The 22,195-nt window shown below is 37.7% G+C and overlaps 2 protein-coding genes and 4 non-coding genes across 6 annotated transcripts in view; 3 read left to right on the forward strand and 3 right to left on the reverse strand.

Annotated features, from left to right (window-relative positions):
- The window catches only part of OVCH2 (ovochymase 2), a 163,984-nt gene extending 155,329 nt beyond the window's left edge, over nucleotides 1-8,655 (reverse strand). Inside the window, exons 1-2 of the mRNA XM_044681804.1 lie at nucleotides 8,488-8,655; nucleotides 1,276-1,455 (exon numbers count right to left, since the gene is read on the reverse strand). Coding sequence (XP_044537739.1) covers nucleotides 1,276-1,455; nucleotides 8,488-8,655 — 348 coding nt within the window. The remainder of the gene's footprint in view (nucleotides 1-1,275; nucleotides 1,456-8,487) is intronic.
- Nucleotides 1,220-1,293, reverse strand: TRNAN-GUU. Its single transcript has one exon. It is a non-coding gene; the product is annotated as a tRNA-Asn (tRNA).
- On the forward strand, nucleotides 5,857-5,929 carry TRNAA-AGC. The gene has a single exon. It is a non-coding gene; the product is annotated as a tRNA-Ala (tRNA).
- TRNAA-AGC lies at nucleotides 7,558-7,630 on the forward strand. The gene has a single exon. It is a non-coding gene; the product is annotated as a tRNA-Ala (tRNA).
- Nucleotides 8,656-8,849: 194 nt separating the features above from the next.
- On the reverse strand, nucleotides 8,850-8,921 carry TRNAA-UGC. The gene has a single exon. It is a non-coding gene; the product is annotated as a tRNA-Ala (tRNA).
- A 12,263-nt stretch (nucleotides 8,922-21,184) lies between these two features.
- On the forward strand, nucleotides 21,185-22,123 carry LOC123251492 (olfactory receptor 5P3-like). Its single transcript, XM_044680756.1, has one exon. The coding sequence runs from the start codon at nucleotides 21,185-21,187 to the stop codon at nucleotides 22,121-22,123; it is 939 nt and encodes a 312-aa protein (XP_044536691.1).
- Nucleotides 22,124-22,195: the final 72 nt, after the last annotated feature.

Below are 22,195 nucleotides of genomic sequence, written 5' to 3' on the forward strand. Positions count from 1 at the left end.
GCAATAAAGGAACCTAGAGACCAACATCCCACATTTCAGAGGCAGATAGAATTTGTGACCTTTTTATATCTTGTCCTCTGAATTCTGTTACTTCTTTGGGAAGGGGAGGAAGGAAGGAAGGAAGGAAGGAAGGAAGGAAGGAAGGAAGGAAGGGAAGGAAGGAAGGGAAGGAGGGAGGGAGGGAGGAAGGGAGGATTGATTTGACTTTATTAGTATTATCTCATTTGATCCTCACAGAAACTCTGAAAGGTAGGTGATATCTACATTTTGTGGTTGAGAAAAATGAGGCTGAAAGGATTAGGTGACCCAGCCAGGAAGCCAGACTTGAACTAAAGTCTTCTGGACTCAAGATCCAGGCTGGTTCTCCTGAAACACTGGAAATATGAGGGAGGGGGAGATGATGAGGAAAATAAAGATATGCAACTTGAAATGTCCTCCAGAAACAATCAGGAACCATTGAAGTTTGTTTTGTTTTAACAGGAGTGTGATACCCAAATCTATGAATAAGCATATTAATTGCAACAGTTGAGGGGGAAAAACAGTTTGGTGATTTGAAGACCTATTAGTATGCTATGGAAATAGTTTTGGTGAGTGGTAATAAGGACTTCAACTAGAAGGGATAGGATAGTTGCTGTGGGAATAAAAAGGAGAAAACAAATTGAAGAGCTAAAACAGATGTGGAATCCACAGAACCTCAAAGATGTCTTCTGTGACTCCTCAGGAGGAGTCAAGCCTCCTAAAATCCATAACTTCTAGTCCTCACCCGGTTTGTAACTCCCAGCAGCTTTAACACTGCTGTTCCTCTATTGCCTCCTTTTTTTTTTTTTTCACATCAAAGGTATTCCATTTACCTAGTCTCTCTTCATCCTTTCCCATTTTTCAATTTTCCATTTTTGCCCATTTCCTTGGAAATGCTTGTTCTCTCTATTCACTGTCATCCTTAAGTATATTAATTTTAAGAGATACGAGATACTGGTGGAGTGATGAAATTGTCAGGGGAAATCCAGAATTTCCATGACTGGGAGAGGGGGATTTGGGACAGATTGAGATTAGGTTGCTAGATATGTAGATATGAAGTTGACTACGTGGGTCTGGAGCACCAAAAAAGATACCTGGGAAGTGGATTGGGGAGTCAGCCAAAAGGCGTAGGTTTCTTGAAGTTACATCTCCAAAAAAAAAACAAGCTATTCACGGAAGAGTGCAAAGACTTCAACCCGTGCGTCCCTGGGTGGGCTTGAACCACCAACCTTTCGGTTAACAGCCAAACGCGCTAACCGATTGCGCCACAGAGACTACGGCACCTTGTTTCGAAGCAGAACTAATTGAGACAAAAACTGAAATCTTGGGCCTTAAAAGGTTCTGAGTATGAATCCCAAATGAGCCTGCCACATTCCTAAGGTTACAACCGAAACCTGGAACAAATTCATGCCAGGAGAAGTCGATTGTGTCCAGGCCCTAGGAAGAAGAAAATGGTGAGGGACAAAGAAGAGGAAACAGGTGATTTTGTTTTTGTTACAATGAGAATCCCTCTTAACTAGGTTGTCATATCCTGGGGTCTTGGGCGCGGAGAGGAATCCTTTGACTCCTTCCTGGTATTTGGGGGATTTATGTTTATTCAAAAGTATGACTCGGAAACTAGTAGATTCTACATGTTGTCCATTTTTAGGGTTTTGTTTGTCCATAGTTGAGGAGAGGGAGATATCCAGCTAGGTTGGATCAAAGCTCCTTCAGCTTTGCGCTCCAAGCAGGTAATGGGTTCGCCTGTTATAACAGGTTAGTGATTCAGGCCCACCCGGAGCTCTCTCCCACTACGGATTCCATCTCATTAACATCTCTATAGTTCTTCCAGTGGTCACTCGATCCTTTCCTCTGTGGCCAATAGATGCTTTCTTCTGCTCAAAACCCTCCATTAACACTCTTATTGCTCTGCACATCAAGATCAAATGGTGTCTTTCTGCCCCCATTTGTATGCTGCCTCTTAAAGGAAACTCTCATGAAGGCACCAGCATTTAGACTCAGCATTCTTGGAGTAATATCGGAGAATTTAAGATTTGGAAAGGACCCTCTGCCTACAACACAGCTGACCAGTGTGAAAGGAAACAGACTACAGTGTGTTCCAGGGTAGGACATGGGACAGATGAAAGATGAAATGAAGGAGTAAACATATAGATTTATCAAGCAATGCCCTTCAAGGACTTTAAGACCCTTATAGTTCCTGGTTTCCCTCCTTAGGACCACTTTCTGCTCTTTACTGAGTTTTAAGAATGTGATGCCCAGAAATGAAACCCATACTTGAAGACATTCTTTTTAGAGTTGGAAAGCTTTTCTTACTTTATTTTTTTTTACTTCAAAAAGTTGTCTAGATTTATCTCAAAGAGTTGTCTAGTTCAACCCACACCTCCAAAGGAATCCCAAACAACCTAGGAGATCTAAAATACCATCAGGATAGAGAAAGAGAGCCCTCCTAAGCTAACCCATTTCATATCTGAGAATGTATAATTGTTAAAAGTTTGTCTCATCAATATTAAATTTTCCTCTTGAATATTTCTACATCCATAGCTCCTGGGGCACACTGGGATTAAAAAAAAATACACATAAAATCCTTCCATGTAACAACCCTTCAAATACATGAAAGCAGAGATCATATCTTTGTTCTACAGATTAAACACCTTCAATATCTTTAGCAAATCCCAACATGGCATGGATAACGACCCTTCAAAATTCTGGTTGCTCACCTTTCCATGATTTCCACCTTAGAAATGTTCCGAACCAAAACAAACAAACAAAAAGTCTTCCCATGTGATCCACCAAATCAGGGTAAAGAAGAATGAAAACCTTCTCGTTATTCTACACTGGTGTAGCATGAGTTGGTTTTCAATTCTATGGGAGAGAAACAATGGAAAGAAAAGTTGCCTGAGACAACTGTCACATAAAATATAATTAACTTGTGCAATCCTTTTTAGTTCTCCTTCCTTTACCTCACCACAATAGATCTAAGTATCTTTCTGGATTCATGTATTCCTCGAATTTGGGAATGCTATAAAATGTGAATTAATTACCTCATATATCAACCTAATTCTGAGCCTCCATGCTAGGAATATTCCCAACAATTATGTAAATCTCTCTCTTTCTTTCCCTGGGTACTTAACATACCTACAATTAAGTACAGCAAAAAGGTCAACTGGAATTTAGACAAAGCTGATGTTGGTTTCTTTCTTTCTTTCTTTCTTTCTTTCTTTTTTTTTTTAAGAACAACTTGGAAAAGATAAAAACAAAGAGGTTCCTAAGAAACAAGGACTGGTAAAGAAAGGGAAGGAACAAACATTTATTAAACATGTACTATATGGCAGGTACTGTACTAAGTACTTTATAAATTTATATCATTTGATCCTCACAACAACTTTAAGAAGTAGATGTTATTATTATCTCCATTTTAGAGTTGAGAAAACTGAGGCAGATAGAAGATAATTGACTTGCCCAGGAAGATGCAGCTAGTGTCTAAAACGGGTTTGAATTTAGTCTTCCTGGATTCAAGCCCAAACCTCTATCTAGTGCAGTACTAAGTTGCCCCTAAAGGACACTCTTCAGAGACAGAAAAAGAGGGTAGAAATAAGAGCCAGAATTCACTGGGTTCTGTCTCTGCAACAGTTACATGTCCCTGTTTGTCTTGCATTCAGTTTAATCACAGTCTCTGTCTCACAGACATAGCATAATCAGCTCTACACTCTTGAAGCTGGTGACACAAGGCAGAGTCAAGAACCAGCAACAGTTTCTGAGTCTCTTTACTTTTTTGCCTATGATATTTCATTTTATTAGATATGTTACAGTCCTGTAGCTCGTTAGACTCTAATGGATCCTCATGCATCTTCCATTATTTGATTATTGCTTTGAGCCTTGACCTTATCAGTAATAATTCATATTGAGTTTGTACTTTAAAAATTTTCTTTTTCATTAGAATTGTTGCCTAGTTACTTCTCCTCCTCATCCTATACTTGAGATTTCAATTTTCTTTTTTTAAAGAGAAGGTAAAAAGACAATCTAGTTAAAGTCTTTCAATTACAGGAAAAGGGATTTTGATTTTATGATACATGGAGTAAGGATTCACTAAAGATTTTGAGCAGAAGCCATGTATGACGGAATCTAGGCATAAGAAAGATGACTTTGGCTACATAAAGGATGAGATAAAGGAAGCAGAGAATGGAGAGAATAAGACCCAAAAGGAAACTATTCAAGCAGTCTGAGGAATGAGGAGGAGATTCTGAACTAGGTGGATGACAATAGAGAGAAGAAGGTGGAAGAAATGTTGAGGAGATAAAATCAGGAAGACCTGGCTTCTATAGGATATGAGAGATGAGGGAGAGGAAAGACATACTCCAAAATTACTAGATTTGGTGACTAAGTGAATGGTGGTGTCACAAATGGAAATGGTGAAAGGAGGAGGACCAGAATTAGGATGTAGGGAGAAAAAACTAAACTTAATTTTAGACATTGAATTTCAGGCACCAGGAAAATTTCCATGTAAAGACTCTATCAGGACAAGGAACATATTGAGAAAAGGACACAGGAAAGGAAAGCCTCCTGTTCAGCAAGGATTCTTTGCATCAGAAGGAATACCTATCAGGGCTCCTTACCATACATAAAGAAGCAAAAAGCCTTAGATTCACTTTCCAAAGCCCTCAAAGATAGTCCTAGCACAGTTGGGAAGAGGTTAGGAAGAAGAGAAAAAGTAAAAAGAGAAGACAACCCTGAGAAGAGCAGAGAAACTGAGGCAAATGAATCATCTAGATAAGGAAGGGGAAAGTGGTTCTTCTGAATCATCAAGTGACTTTTATGCGCATTTGGATGGGGATTTGTATCTCAGCTGTATTGAAGGGGTTTTCCAATTTGTAACTATCTCTATTGAGCCTTTTGGTGGGGCTGTCCCATACTGTCTCTTAGAAAGAATCATTTCTTCAAAGGCCCCTGCTCTGTCCTGGTGGGCTCCTCTTTCCTTACATCATCCTCAGCTTCTCCTCTCTTCTGCATAAGACACCTCATCGTTCTCCTTACCAACCTTCTTCAGCATTGGGCAAAGGTACCTTAGGCCATGACAGATTATTTTGGTTTCCTATAAAGGATGATAGGGGATGCTGGAATCACTCAAGTAGTCTCTCAGGACTACCACTACAGGTGTGGGAGTCCCAGGACTTTACAAGGGAGATATGATCCAGAGCTTCTGAGGAACTGCTTGCTTCGTTCTTCAGATTTCCTTACATTTCAGAAACTAAAGGCAGAGCTGTGTGGGGCAGGAGAATGAGAGGGAAAAGGAGAGGAGAGAGGAAGAATAGAAGCCCACTGGTTGAATCCTTTCGGAAATTATTTGCAAGGTGAGAAAAATGCCTTAAAAGAACAGGACACCAGAAAGCCAAATCAAATCAAATTTTAAGGATGTAGATGTCCCATACTGCGGGAGCACCAAACAGTGGGGAAAGCTTTGATCATACGCAGAACTAGAGATAACTGCAAATACCCACCGAGAGATGCCTTTGAAGTTTGGAGGGAAAATCCCTGGAAACACCTGATAACCGTTCCTTGCCAAGATTTAGCTTAAAGGGAATTAAAACATTCGAAAGCTGGAGTCATTATGCTATTTACTTTCATTTCCATTTCCTCCACTCTCTTCCGGTTCTATCCGTGCCTCCTAATCTCTTCCCTCTCTTTCTCTTTATTTTGCAATTTATTCAAAGTGCAGGTCTCGAGGTTCTTCCTCAGGTTCCTGCTTTTGTTTGAATTTATCTGGGAAGAATTTACCCACCCACCTCAGTTACTGAGAGAAGAAGCCATTTCCAAACCTGTTGAGAGAGAGTTAAATATCGTGGGGGATTAGCTCAAATGGTAGAGCGCTCGCTTAGCATGCGAGAGGTAGCGGGATCGATGCCCGCATCCTCCAGTTTTGATTGTTTCCCTTCACACATCAGTGAATAGTTCATTCTCCAAATTGTAAACCATGAGTAAGTAGAATATAACCAGACTTCACATCACTCCTGGGGGAGAGAACCCATAGTGTGAAGCTCAACAAATTTCCGTTCCTTACTACTCTGGTGACCAACACATTGATACTGTTTTCAATGAGAATTGTGTTAAGACAATCAAATTCGAGAGAATGTTGGATTTAACAAAATCCCACCTATGTACATTGAAATAGTTCAATTGGGCCAGTACTAGAATGAACTTTTATGGTTCACAGAAGTCCTCCCCACCCAAACTCATGATTCTCACCTCCCTGCTTTTATTTCTTCTCTTTTGTCAGTAGGGAGGAAAGGTCCCAGAGAAAGAAATGGAAAAATAATTGAAGGACAAGACTAAAAGATCCCAGAAGCAAAGATGAAGCCTTCCACGAATGTTAGAACCTGCCCGAGTTTGTGCCTCACTGAAATGGTTTTCAAGAATTCAGCGTAACACTCCTGGATACAGATCCCAAGGAATTCAAAAACAGAAAGAAAGCCACATTTTTTGCCTTGCCTCAACCAAATTATGCTTATTCCCAGTGCTCAGAGGTTTAGAGAAACATGACTGGCTTCACAACTTCTTAGGACAGCAAGATAGCATCTGGAAAGAGGATGGACATCAGGGACAACTGAGGCTGTTCCTAGGGAGACTGTTTACTTTGTCGCAAAGGTGTTCCTTCTGTGGCATCCCTCCCCATAAATGTTATCCAAAAACAATTGGAAAAAGAAGGTCAGCCTTCTCCCTGGTCACTTGAGCTTGCTCTCAGCACCTGTTCCAAACTTTGTTGTTAAAACATTCAGCTTCTAAGCAGGATGTCCAAGTTTACAACTCTGACTGGACACCTTTTTTCTTTTCTCTCTCCCCTCTCCACCAGTCTTATCTTGGGATTTAGCAGTCTCCGGAAGGAACAGTGCAGGTTCCCCCTTCTGCCGTCTTGGATTGCTTACTGGATTTCCCTGATCTGATGCTAAGCAACCCAGCAAACATTTATATGAAGTATCTACTTTGGACAAGTCCTAGGCTAGTCCTTGGGGATACAAAGACCAAAAAAAAAAAAAAGCAGTTCCAGTCAGGAAAAAACATCTCTTAGGAAACTGGACAATGTGCCCATTTCATTGTCTCAAATTGGCAGGGTATAATAGAATTTTATGGCTGAAACAAGGATTGTTCTTTGGACAAGGGAAATCTGCACAAAGTAAATTGGGAGAGTGCTCTTATTTTAGACCCCAGGAAGGGTTCTGCGTTTCATCCTGCTGACTTTGTCCAGCCTCTAACAGGAGAGAAGTCACAGTTGCCCAAGCAAGAATATTAAGAAGGGGAGTGAGTGTAAAAATGGAGATGGAAGAGATTGCCCTACTTGTCTCTGTTTTCAAGTCTACCCGTTTCTCTATGTTTATATTTGTCCTCAGCAGCTTTCCTCTGTTCCACCTTTCCTTCCTGTCTGGTTCCTTCCACTTACCAAAGTGAATTGAGTTCACCTTTGGTCTTAAGTTCTTAGGAGTAGGCAACTTCAGGTATTGGAGATTTTAGAATCTGTTTGGAGTAACTTCCGAAACCACTAGGTGTGTCGGGGGATTAGCTCAGATGGTAGAGCGCTCGCTTAGCATGCGAGAGGTAGCGGGATCGATGCCCGCATCCTCCACTTTTGATTCCTTACTTGTCTGTACTTCTAGAGTGACCTTCTGTCAACGCTATGCTATCCCTCAGCCTATATCCCAAGAGAAAGTTCCAATCCGAGTCCAGCTGATGATTTCCTCCCTTTCCAAAGTCTTTTCCAACTCCCAGGATTGTTCTATATCGCGCTCCCAAGTTAAATTCTCCACATAAATGTAGGAAGCCGAAGTGATATATAAGCCTATGGAAGATAGGAAGAGAAATGATACCTAATGTGCAGAACACATGGGATTCACTGTCCATCTCTCTAACCACTTGATTACCTTGGTCATCTGAAGGTAGGAATCCTTTTTGGAGGTGAGGAAGTTTTGCGCGGAAAAGACTGGGGTGTCTAGTGGATAAGCGAGTAAATTTCCCTCAGATATTTAGACCATTTCTAAGTGAAAATATCGCTAAGGATACGGCCCTTGGTAACCGGCTTTCCTGCCTTCAGCTATTAAAGAGACGTCATACTTACTGTCCAGAGCTTCTGTGATGGAACATTATCGGCTGTCTGAAGGACCAGAAGGGCAGATTCATCCTAGAGATTCCTAAAAGCAACTAGCTGAGAAGTTAAGCCTGAAGCATGTGGACTGCCCTGCATGAAAAAGAGAAACTCCAAGTGAGAGGAGATAAAGAACGGACTGTTGGCGTAGATACAGGGAGTCTTGATCTGATTGACTCTTCTTAAGTGTGAGTGTAGTCATGCAAAGGAAGGGTAGTGTGTTTTCCCAACTGTCCTCAGAAATCTTTATTTTTGATTGTCCTTGGTGACTCTGTGGGCTGAACATTTCTCCGAAGGGCTCTTGATAGGTTTCCCAGGGAGTTCTACTAGGCTTTCCTCACCTCGAGCTTCTTCCCTTCCAGAACGATTTCTCCTTTCTTTTTGGCTTCTCTCCAGTGAAAATATTTACGCCTTCCAGTGGCTTCACGTTTATTCCTTCTATGACCACGAGGTTGACTTTCACTCTGCACTTCAAAAACAACTTGAGAGACTACCTTCTCTGTAGTCATTCTACAAGTCAGACCTACTTGGGTTCAAGGTAACCTTGTTGTGAATTTCCTGAATTTTAGGTTATCCGAAATCTAGAGCAGTGGGTAAGGGTAAACTGCCGGGGTAGAACACTAACTCTGATAACTTTTGTAACAACTAAGTTGAGTAAAGAAGATATTCATTTGAGAGGAATCCAAGAGGAAAGGAAAGAAATTGGAGATGCCGGGGATCGAACCCGGGGCCTCACACATGCAAAGCGTGCGCTCTACCACTGAGCTACATCCCCAAATCTACTCGAGAGTCCTCCCTATCCATTCACCAGACACTTCCCTCCTTTGTCAGGTGTGTTGATATGAGTGGTAGGAGTCCGGGCAGAAGGGAAAGGCACTTTACTACATATGCCAGACATTGAGTTTGACGCTTTTAAAATATTAAATCATGTGATCCTTACAACAACCCTGAGAGAGGTGTAGTTATAACCAGTCGAGGGAGCTGAAGCTGAGAAATTAAGAAACCTGCTCCCACAGTCACACAACTAGTAAATGGCTGAAGTCGAATTTGAACTCGGGTTTATCCTGACTCTAAAGCTACCTAATGGCCTCCAATACCAATAATCGATATTTAAGAAAATTCGCTTGTTATCGTTTGGATTCCTAGGAACATAAGAACATTTCCCTCCCCTTTTCTACCCCTGAACATTGAGCCCTGAGTTTTCTTTTCTCAATGTAAAAATGGGAACAAGGAGACAAAAAAAAAACAAAAAAAAAAAACATTTTTTTTAACTTGATATATAAAGCTATAGGGGTCACAGAATATTTGATGAGTGAAAACCATTTTTTTTTTCCTGGCGACTGAGGGAGGGATTGAAAGACCTATTGGGAAGTTACTGACAGGGAAGATGGAGTTCCCAGTGAGAATAGAGAAAAGAGATGGGATTCCAAAGAAATGTCAGAGATAGAATCCCCAGAATCTGTGAGTATAACACTGGTAGTGAGAAGGGAGAGAGGCAAAAGAGTTATGCCACCACCAGATCTTCTATGTCCCTTATGGCCAGTCCTTATACCCATGGAAATTTCAGAAGCCTTTAATGCCTCTAACCATTATCCCTACCCCATACTGGTGCTGTCTTTTCACAGCAGGAAGCTTTGCCTTTATTCTGGTTTTCCCCACCTGGAATGCCCTCATACATTTCACCTTGACACCATCAAAATCTGTAAGAATCTTACCAAGTGCCAGGTTAAATACCACCTTTATCACATACAAATTGTTTCAAACATAACACTGACAATCTTTTGTTTTCATGAAGCCTTCCTTGATGTACTTAAGAAGATATAGTCTAAACTGCCTTCAAACCTTTATGGCACTTTGGGTGTGTCCTGTGCACACAGTCTAATATTCATTATAATTATTTGAGTAGTTACAGCTGAGTCTTACATCTTTTCTGAGGAAGTTAGTTAGAAGTAATAAAAAAAAAAAAACCTGATCTCCTTGAAAATAACAATAATTACCACTTGTATAGTGCTTTAAAACTTGCAAAGCACCTTGCAAACACTATTCCATTTTATATTCACAACAACTTTCACAAGTACCTGCAATTATTACGTTTGTAAAACCTCTATGGAAGGAGATAGTAGAAGAGAATAATCAGGAATGCCTCACAGAACAGTAGGAAACAGGGAAAGGTAAACAGATTTATAGAAAGATTAAACTAAGAAGAGTCATACTAAAGAAATTTCAGCAAAAAATTGGAAATAAAATAATGAAAAGATTAGAAATGGAGGTCAGTAAAGATTTTCATAAAAAACTTTTCATGTTTAATTATGGTAGAGTTAACAAATTTTTAATCTAGCATCACAGTTCTGGCCATGTTACATGAAACTATGAAACTGGTAATGAAGAAGAAAAAAATAAGAGCAACTTGACTAGATAAGCAGAAGAAACTATATTGAAGGCAATGAATTTTGAATTGTTTGAGGATTGATTTTCTAGGTATAAAAAAGAAAAAAATATATTCAAGGGAAGGGGGAAAGTTGTATTTATTGTTGCTCATGTAAGTGATAAAAGAAATAACAATACCTACCATTCCTTCTCTATAAATATTTTAGAAGACAAATCTACCTATACATCCAAGGTATTTTGATGAAAGTTGAAAGGGGGGCAGGCCAAGTTTCACAAATGCTATTTTAGAGAAGATCACATGTTAACATTCATACAATTTACTGAAATGTATAGGGAATAAGATAACAAACTTTGTTTACTTATAAAGATGTGTTTTGAAAAATGAACTAGAAAATATTCAGTAAATACAATCATTTCCAGTATACAAAGAAGGCCAGAAAAAGTTGGTTCTCTCTGGAGATCAGCTCTGGGAAAGAAGGGACAAGAGAGAGTAAAGTCCCACATGGATGAGAAGTTGACAGGGTTCAGGGTGCCCTGTGAGGGGGATCACAGATTCCATTTTATTAAGCACACAGGTCCAATATTTATAGTTTCTACACTATATGATCAAAGGAAAATAATATATTAAGAGCTTTCTAAGCTATTTTTCTATTCTCTCTCATTCATGGTTATAATTGTTAGTTGTGGATTTCCTTCATCCTAACTCTTGAACATTTTATTCTCTTTCATCCTCTTCCTATTTATAGAGAAGTTGGGGAGGTATACTTAATACTAGGGTCTAATTATTACAGGATCTGTTTCTAGTCTACTCCCCCTCTTGTCATACCTCTGCATCACCCTTCTCATTCTATCTTTCTTTCCTTGTAATCCTCCATTCAAATGCTATCCTCCAACCTTAGAGTTTGTTTTCCTTATGACTAATCTTTCACATCCCAACCACTCCTTTTTTAGTCTTTTATTTTTTCTAATTACATGTAAAAAACAATTTTCAACCCTTTTTATAGTTTTGAGCTCCAAATTCTTTCCTACCCTCCCTTACTGCCCCTTCCTCCTCTCTGAGGTCAATTTGATACGGATTATGCATATGCAGCCATGCAAAATGTATTTCCATATTATTCTTGTTGTGAAAGAAAACAGACAAAAATAAAGAAAAATAAGTAAAGAATAAAACAGTATACTTTGATCTGCATTCAGGACTCGTCAGTTCTTTCTCTGGAGATGGATAGCAGTTTCCATCATTGGTTCTTCAGAATTGTCTTGGATTTTTTTGTTGCTGAGAATAGCTAAGTCATTCACAGATGATCTTTGTACTATATTGCTGTTATTGTATATGAGTCTCCTGGTCCTGCTCATTTCACTTTGTATCAATTCATATAAATCTTTCTAGTTTTGTTTTGTTTTGTTTTGTTTTCTGAAAGCATCCTATTCATCATTTTTCACAATAGTATTCCCCCACCTTCCAGAAAGTTTAAAGTGGAAGGTGGGGGAATACTATTGTGAAAAATGATTAACAATAGTACTCCCCCACCTTCCACTTTAAACTTTCTTATCCTATCTCTCTGTTCTCACTTATTTCCCAATTGAGTTTAATGTATTTCTATGCCAAATTTTGAATGTATGTGTCCAATCCTTCTCTGTCTAGTTTATATGAAAGTCAGGAACATGTGATGCCCATTCCATCACAACTTTTTCTGCTGGTTAGTATTTTTTTCATCATTGCACTTTCATTATGTGACATATAAACTCCCTCCCCTTCTTCCTTTTTTTCCATAGTATATTCCCTTTTCCTTCATCTCTTAAGAGCCACAAAATGTAACCAAAGTACCACAGATCTTTTGTTTTTATTAGCTAGGTGACCCAGTAGCTAGGCATGTATACACTGTTACGATTAAAAATGATAAAGACTGAGATAATAAGAGAAATTAGTAGTTTAATTAAAGCCATGGCCATGTTGGTAAAATATATATATGACCGCGTCTGCCTAGCTTTTAGATTTACCGCCAGAGCCCATCCTTTCTGAGGTCAGTCAGCTCCTCAGGAAGATCAAGAGGCATTCTTTTGGCCCTCCTCTGAATTTAAACTGCCCCCTGCATGGGGACCTTTGACGTTCACACTCCCTAAGACCCATTGGAATCATGGGTAATGTAGTCTCAAAGTCTCCCACATGTCCATAGGGAGTTTGCTAGACACTTCCCTGAATTTAAAACAAACAACACTACTATCTCAAACCTCAGTTTTTGGACTGAGGCTTTTATACATGGGTCAGACTGTACTACTCCTCATATTCTTAAATGGTATTCTTATTTGACCTGGATACACCAGCTTAGAGAAGACCCCATCCTTTGCAGAAATTCTTGGGTTTTGATTGACTCACCTGGTTGCTTGACTTAGATTTGGTCTTTGCTTTTTTCCTGGATCCTTCTTCTTTCACAGCTCTGAATGTAGACTTAGTCCTATGTTTTGCTATTGCCAGATGAGGTCTAACAGACAGGCCTCAATCAGATTTGACAATTATCCTGGAAATAGGCCTCTTGTGAGACTCTACATGCTTTTTTGACACTTTCTTCTTTTGTGTGGTTGGAACATGGGCGCCAGACCAGTCTGCCCAGGCACTGTTCTGGTTCTATTTCTGCCATTAAAGAAACTGGACTGGTAAAGTAGTGATTATGATTTATAGAGTTATGCGTTTTGGTAGTGTTAATGTCAATCTAGTGTCTAAACTAAATCTAGCAGCAATTTGATAAATTCTCCAGAGCAAAAGGCTGCCAGGATGCCTAAAAGGGCACAGGTCAGAAATGGAGCAAGTTAAAGGTCCTGTTATGATCATCAACTGATTCTGATCTATGAATGATCACTGAACTTCCAACATGAGCATGATAGGAAAATTCAGTCTCAAAAAAACTCTCTTTTTTTAATATACTTAATCATTAGCAAACACTACCTTTCCATTATACAAAGAACAAAAAGAAATATATATATGAAAATGTGAAATTTTAACTGTTCTAAAGTGGATATTACCTATGAAATAAAAGTTTTAGTAGCAAAATCAATTACATTTGATTGTAACACAGTGTTTCAGTTACTGTGTATAATCTTCTCCTGGTTCTGCTTATTTCACTCTGCATCAGTTTGTGTAGGTCTTTCCAGTTCTTGTGGAAATCCATTGATTCATCATTCCTTATAGCACAATAGTATTCCATCACCATCATACACCACAATTTGTTCAGTTATTCCCCAATTGAGGGACATCCCCTCATTTTTCCATTTTTTTTGCCACCACAAAACTCACAGTTATAAATATTTTTGTACAAACAGGACCTTTCCCATTTTATTTTATCTCTTTGGGATACAAACCTAGTAGTGGTGAAATGAAAAATTTTAAAGAGATATAGAACATTTATTTTCTCACTTGTATTATGTTCATCTATGAATTCTGAGCACCTCAAATAGATTCTTGCTCAGAGTAGGTGCTTAATAAATGTCTATTGAGCAGTTAATTGTTAGCCTTTTATGATACTACAAAAGAAGATGGAATTTTTGGAGCTGTTAAGGATGAGTAATTCACAAATATCAATACCATTTCTAACTACCAGTTCATAGAATGTTAACCTAGTACATCTGAATTTGTACATCAGAACCATTCCTATCAATGGAGATCTCCATCAGGACACTTGTAAACAATCAGCATTGCTTCAAAATGTGGATAGTTCTCCCAACTGGAATTGGGCTCTTTAGTGTAGGAATTTAAGTTTCTAGAAAAGCTGAATTTCATAAGGAGACTATTCACCTAAAAAAATTATATGTGGAGACAACAAGGATTATAACTTGACAAAGACAGCTCTGGTGAGTTAACTAGTGTCATTTTTCATGTGAAATGTATGTCAACATAACTGCCACATGATGATACAGGTCAAATTTTAAGACCACCTTTGCCAGATCACAGTTTGACTAATTTGCTGCACATTCTTACTTATTTTTCAATCAAGACAGATAAAGACCAAGAAAGAATTAATAAAACCCATGAGAACTCATTTGTGTATATGCACTTTTCTCAATCCCAGTAGATTTCAACTAGCATTTTAATGATGTTACCTACATTTGTTGCTAAGCTATACAAGAGATTATATCCCAGGTACCACTAAACTTAATATAAATGTGACAAAAATAACTTGCAAAAGAAGTTCTTTAAAGTCTAAATTCAGGTTGTTTTACATCAACAGGTACTCTTGTTATTCTTTATTGTTGCTGTAAAAATATTTACATCTAATTTTTGTTTTATATCACATTTCATACAGGCATGTCTATTTCTCTTGTAATGTCAGCATATGTAGATGTTGGTATGCATATGTACAATTTACTTATTTCTTTAATTCATTTTTTTATATTTGACTTATTTTTATTGGTATCTTCTGTTTTATATCACACTTGTTTCAGAATATTTCAATACTTCCACTGCTAATCCTAAAGTCATCTATGATTAAAAAAAAATTTTAAAGACAGAGAAAACTATTCTGAAAAAATTACCAACACCTGATCCATTCTGACAGCATATTCAATATTCCACATTCACAGACTTCCATGTCTGAAATAAAGAGAGGGAGATATATTTTATTAACTTTTCTCTCCAATAAAATTTGGTCACTATGATTAGTTCTTAGATTTGAATCTGTTGGTGTTGCTACTGATGTATCCACTTGCAGTTTGATAGCCATTGCATTTTTTTGTACTGTTTGCATCTATCCATTTGCATTGCTGTAGACAGTACATTTTTATATTATATTTGGTTTGGTGGATGCTTGCTTTGTTTCCATTTATTTTGTTTTTTTTTAACGTTGCTCTAAATAGTTTGTTTATATGGGACCTTTTAAAATTTCTGTCTTTTGTCCATTTGCTTTTTTTTGAAAAGTAAGATCATTTCCAGATTTGAGATATGTGTTTGGTCCCTTGTGCCGTGTCACATGAAGTCAATGATTTAGAAGCAAAATATGTATATTGAGCTTATCATAACATAGCATGCTCTTAAGTAAGTTCAGATGTGCCACAGATTAAGCATGCATGCTAAAGCATAAGTACAAACAGGACATTTCTGATAGAATATAGTCAAATAAGCATATGTCTATGTCTTCATGCATACATATGTTTTGTGTGTTCTTTTCCCCTAACTCAGACTGAAGCATCAAGGTGAAGCAGAAAATTATACAGAAAGAATTTTGAACCTAAAAAAGTGCTAGATTGATATAAAGGAGAAGACCTAGAATTGAAGTGAGTCTCAGGTTGAAATCTCATGTCTGATACTTAACTAGCTATGTGATCATGGACAAGTCATTTACCTTCAGTTGAGTCTCATTTTCTTTTTTATTAAAATTGAATTAACAATAATTTTTAATTAGCACTTCAAAGAGTCATTTGATGGGAAATATTTTATACAATTTAAGTATATTGATTTATGGGTCTTATTGTAATGAGATTAGGATGATGATGATGATGCCACTGTTTATGAAACTGGTGGTTTTAAAAAGTGAATGACTGATTTGAATTTAATTCAATTCATTTGGATTCAATAGCTTTTTTTAATGGAATGAGAAGGTATTTGTTATTTTCTCTATGCCAAATACTGTGCAAAGTGCTGAAGGTTTTAATACAAAAAAAGCGAAATGGAGCTCACAATCCAATTAGATGCCCTACCAATACCTTTAATTCAGTAGATCTAAAAGTGAATTCTTTAGCTTGTCTCACAAGCCATTAATTGGCATTTTAAAATTATCTATTGTGTGCAAGGCCCTTAGGATTGAATACAAAAAGAAAAAGAGAGAGCACTCCCTATCTTCAAGGAGCTAATATTTTACTAGGGAGATAAAACACCTTCCCTAATTATTAAACATAAGATTTTTGAAAAGAGAGAGAACAACTAAAATTAGGTTTCTTGTAGTATATGGTATGTTAGTTCAGACTTGAGTGAAACTAGGGCAGAGGAGAGTAAGAAGTAAATTCTAGGCTTGAGAAACAGGCTATGCAAAGGCAAAAAAGTAAGGAACATAATGCTGAGGGTTTTTTTTTATGGTATTTCTTTCCCCGCCCCCCCCCCCCCCATTATATGTAGAAGCAATTTTTAAACAATTATTTTTTGGGGGCAGATAAGTGGCTCAGTGCATTGAGAGTCAGACCTAGAGAGAGGAGTTGCTGGATTCAAATCCGGCCTCAGACACTTCCTGGTTGGGTCACCCTGGGAAAGTCACTTAACCCCAATTGTCTAGCCCTTACTGCTCTTATCAATACATAGTATGGATTCTAAGATGAAAGGGAAGGGTTTTTAAAAAAAATACTTATTTTCTGACCTTTTACAATCCAAAATCTCTCCCTCCCACCTCCTCAGATGGTAAATAATCTGATATGCTATTACATTTTGCAATTCCATATGTAATTTTACAATTACAATATAGAATATTGCATATTATAAATTTCCATATTTCTCATGTTGTGAAATAAGACACATTGTACATGTAAGAAAAAAACTCATGAAAATAAGGCAAGAAATGTTAGGGGTCAACTGTCATTCATACTCTGACAGTTTCTTCTACGGCTGTGAATAGTATTTTTCATCATGAGATCCTTTAAGGTTGTCTTGGATACTTGTCATGCTAAATTTTGGGATTAGCAAATAAGACCATTTGACTGGGCATAGAATAAATGAAGAGGAATAATGTGAAATAAGTTGAGAAAGATAAGCTGGAGACAGATGGTGAAGAATTTTAAATATCAAGCTAAGGAGTTTGGATATCCTACAAAATATAAATTTATGTGTGTGTGTAATATATATACATATATATGTGTGTGTAATATATATACACATATGTGTGTATATATATATATATATACACACACACGCACATACTAAAAATGTGTTCTAGAGACAAAAGTGAACTACTAAAGATCCCTTAAAGGAAAAATGAAATTATTGGAGCTGTGAATTGTGAAATTTATGTTGGCCATTATGTTTAAGATAGATTTTAAAGGCATTTAGAAAAGACTAGAAACTCGGAATCCAGTTAGGAGACTGTGACAGGCCAGAGGCATAAGAATTTGAGATGAGAATGACAGTGAGAATGCAGAGAAGAGGGTAGCAGGAAGAATAGAAGATAATCCTGAAGTTTAGAACCTGGAAGACTTGAAGATGATGATACCCTCAACAGAAATAGGAAAGCAGAGAAAATAGGAGTAATGAATTTTGTTTTGGACATGTTGAGTATAAAATGTTGTCTTATCTAGAATTTCTAGGGTTCTGTTTAGAAGTATTAAGCCTCAAGATATGTAGATATATGACAAACTTCCTGTGTCCAAGTGGGGGACTTTGAGACTACATTTTCTGTGATCCAATGGGTTTCCAGTTTTGGACATGACAACGGGAACCAATGTAGAGCGTGACTTAAAATTAGGGGTGGAGCTTGGGCTCACTCTCTTTCCTACTAAGCAGACAAGATGATAGGAGGTATGGACTGTGTCCGGGTCCAGCCGGACACAACCGAGGGGTCCGGGGAAACGGCAACCTAAAAACCCATAGGGAAATAAGAGGGGAGACCTCGCGTGCAAGACAGAGTCGCTTGGATGGAAGCAAGGCTCGTTTATTGCAGATCTATGACAAGAATATATAGGTTGAGGGCAGAAGGGGGTCTGCAGATACTAAGGGGGAAAGGAACGCGGAAAGGGAGCATAGAAAATCTCTGGTGGCGTCTTACTGTCTCCAAGCATGGCTGGGCCTATGATCAATATCTTATCTTAGAAGAGTGAATGATATCTATTCTTAGAAGAGTGACTATCTTATCTTAAAGTCTTGGTCCCTAACAGGACTGGAAGGGCAGTTTGAATAGATCTTAGCCAGGCATGTGGTCTGATTTTATTCTATCAACATGGGCCTAAATAAAATATTACTTTTCCTCATAATATCAGCCTTCATCTTTTTTAAAAATAACAGTGTCTATTTGAACACAGGTAGAGATATTAAACAGTTATTTGAACCTGTGTGGCTAGGTTAGGAGCAAGATTAGGTCTGGATATTTGCATTTGGAAATTAGCTTCATAACAGTAATTGATCCTATGGTATCAAATAAAAACACTGAGAGTAGGTATCAAGGGAAAAGAGAATAAGGTGCAAAACAGAGCAACTATAAAAAGTAGAACATGGGTGAAGATCCAGCAAAATGAGACAGAGAAGTAGATTGATATACAGGAGGAAAATAGAGGCACAAAATTACTAGAAGAAGCTGGTATGAAGAAAGAGGTAATAGTCTAGTGAAAAGTACCAAATACTATCAAGAGACAAGAGTGATAAGGACTATCAAATTTGGAATTTAAGAGATAATTTCTAATGTTGAATAGAACAGTTTTCAGTGGAATACTTGAATCAGAAGCTGGATTAAAAAGAAATGAGAAGGATAGGGAGGAAAGAAAGTGATAGCAAAAATGTAGATTTCTTTTCTGGGAGTTTGGCTGAGGAAGGAAGAAAATAAATTGGAAAAAAAAAAAGAAGGGATGACAAGATAACTGGGTCAAATAAAGGACATTTAAAGTGAAGAGGCTCTGACAACTATTCAGGGTCCTGTGGCAAGTGGATTGATGGCTGAACTTTCAGTAGACATGGAAAACTAGACGGTCAATTTTCTAACTCTTCTCTTTATGACTGAAAGCTCCCCCAGTTCAAAGATTCTTAATTAAACATGAAATTTTGTCTTGATACTTAAAGTATCACACTGAACTTTACTGCATATTAGAATTATTTACTATAGGGAAAAGGAAATCATGGATACCTGGAGCTACTGCTGCTAATCTTTTCAAACTCTACTCTTCATCTCCTCTATATTTGTCCTCCATTTCTTTACTCATATACTTTCTAATTCTCCCTTCTCCATTTTCTATAATCTAGATCAGCCCAGGTCATCTTTAAGCATTATAGAGTTTTACTAGTGTCACTCAAAACCAAAATTTACAGTTACCTGTAGGGCTTTTTTTAAACTAGTGGATGAGGGAACACTTTGATATGTGTTCCATCACCACCTATGCAGATCCCAACCAATCCACACTTTCTCACCCTATAAGATCCTTGTCCATATTCCATCATAAATAAATTCTTCCCAGAATAGAGTTGAGGTCTTACTCTTGACCTTCTAATATTTAATGGATAGCAATAAAGTTCTTGTGATGTCAATCAGTTGATTACCCTGTTATTACTTTATAGCACAGGTCCACTTCATTTTCTAGTCATGTAGGTCTGTGGTGAAAAGTTTAATGGCATTTCTCTTAGCCATTGTTGGAAGCATGCTGAAGCTTAATGACATTCACAATGCATCTTTTCTTTGCCCTTTGACCATCCAAAAAATGGATTATTCTAAGAGGATAATCCATGGTACTTAGAAATAGAAATACAATAAACCAACCCATAAATTAAATTATTCCAATACTCTACTGAATGCTGGAATTCCCTCTACAGAGGCTTCTAATAAATCTAGGCAAATGGTTATCCAACTTTTGCCTGAATACTTCCATTAAAAAGTACCTCATGGGGGCAGGTGGGTAGCTCAGTGGATTGAGAGCCAGGCCTAGAGAAGGGAGGTCCTAGGTTCAAATCTGGCCTCAGACACTTCTCAGCTGTGTGACCCTGGGCAAGTCACTTGACCCCCATTGCCTACCCTTACCACTCTTCTGCCTTGGAGCCAATACACAGTATTTGACTCCAAGACAGTAAAAAAAAAAAAAAAAGTACCTCACATTTGTGGCAAGACAGTCTAATGTGAGGCACTTTTAACCAGATGAACTGCTCTTTAACCCCAGATGCCAAAATTTAGAGAATTCTTAATAGCTCTTATAATCCTTCAGCATTTAACATCAACTTAGCAAGAATGATTAATTAAGATATAGCTGATTAGTTTATCGATCTTAACCTTGAGCAAATCATTTCCTCATCTGTAAAATCAAAGACGTTCATTCAGTCACCTTTAAATTTCCTTCTAGGGCTGATCTTTTGTGCTGGCATTTACATGCTAAATGAATAAACTCACACTCATATCTAACTGAGAGCCCTTGGGTTGAGCTAAATTACACAAAGTAGGCTATTTGACATATGATTGTTCAATAGTTTCTTCTTCATGAAATCAAAGTTTTGCATTAACAAAATCAATGCAACTAAAATAAGAGAAGTTGTAGAGTGATGGAAAAACTTTTTTTAACTATATATCTCTCATAAACAATTGCTACCCAAGAGATCTTGGACAATAAAGAAGGAACTGATGAAAATATATGAAATTTGGCTGATTCTGCATATAATGTTCTCTGAAAATACTAAAGTAGGGACCAAAGAAGGCTTCATGGAGGACATTTATGTCCAAAGAACATTATTTATATAAAGTAACATCATAATCTTATCCTTTGTATTATTACTATATAAATGTCTTGAAATCCCTATTAGATTGTAAACTCCTTAAGTAAAAGGATTGCATGACGTTCATATTTGTATTCCCATCATTCTCCAACATCAAATTACTATATTTTATGTAGTAAATGCTTGGTAAATATTTATTTAGATAGATATCCTCATTTTAGTATTGCATTCCACCCAAATTTCTTTTTTGTTTGTTTTAATAGGCACCTTTTCTGAGACAGATGTCATTCCAAAACCACACCGATGTGACAGAATTCATTATCTTGGGGTTAACAGCTGCCCCAACTCTTCAGGCTATTCTCTTTGTGATATTTCTAGGAGTCTATATTTTCACATTAATTGGTAACCTTAGCATAATCATATTGATCAGAAATAGTTCTCAACTTCACACCCCAATGTACCTTTTCCTCAGCCATTTGGCTTTTGTGGATATTGGGTACTCCTCATCGGTCACACCTATCATGCTCATGAATTTTCTTGGGGAAATACTATCACTCCCCCTAGCAGGATGTGCATTCCAACTGTGTTCTGTAGTCACTTTTGGGACAGCAGAATGCTTTCTGTTGTCAGTGATGGCCTATGATAGGTATGTAGCTATTTGTAACCCCCTGCTTTATTCTACTAACATGTCCACCAGAGTCTGCACATTATTAGTGATTGCATCCTATCTGGGTGGTTGTTTGAATGCTTGGGCTTTTACTGGTTGTTTATTGAGTCTGTCCTTCTGTGGACCTAATAAAGTCAATCACTTTTTTTGTGACTACTCACCTCTTCTGAAGCTTTCCTGCTCCCATGATTTTCTTGCTGAAATTATTCCTGCTGTCACTTCTGGATCAATTATTGTGGTCACAGTGTTAATTATAGTAATCTCTTATGCATACATTCTCTTTTCTGTCCTGAAAATGCACTCCACTGAGGGGAGACACAAAGCCTTCTCCACCTGCACCTCCCATCTCACTGCAGTCACTCTATTTTATGGGACTATAACATTCATTTATGTGATGCCTAAATCCAGCTACTCAACTGACCAGAACAAAGTAGTTTCTGTGTTCTATACTGTAATGATTCCCATGTTGAATCCTCTGATCTACAGCCTCAGAAACAAGGAAGTAAAGGGAGCCATAAGAAAAATGATGGACAGAAAGCACTTGCTTTCATAAATAAAAATGTTGTGATGGTTATTATAGAGAACAATGACTATATTTGAGTGCAAAGTGCATCATAATTATTAA

This window comes from Gracilinanus agilis, chromosome 6 (genome assembly GCF_016433145.1).
Source record: "Gracilinanus agilis isolate LMUSP501 chromosome 6, AgileGrace, whole genome shotgun sequence".
NCBI lineage: Eukaryota > Metazoa > Chordata > Mammalia > Didelphimorphia > Didelphidae > Gracilinanus > Gracilinanus agilis.

Coding starts and splice junctions, on each gene's coding strand:
- LOC123251492 (XM_044680756.1), top strand. CDS start 21,185: ATGTCATTCCAAAACCACACCGATGTGACAGAATTCATTATCTTGGGG.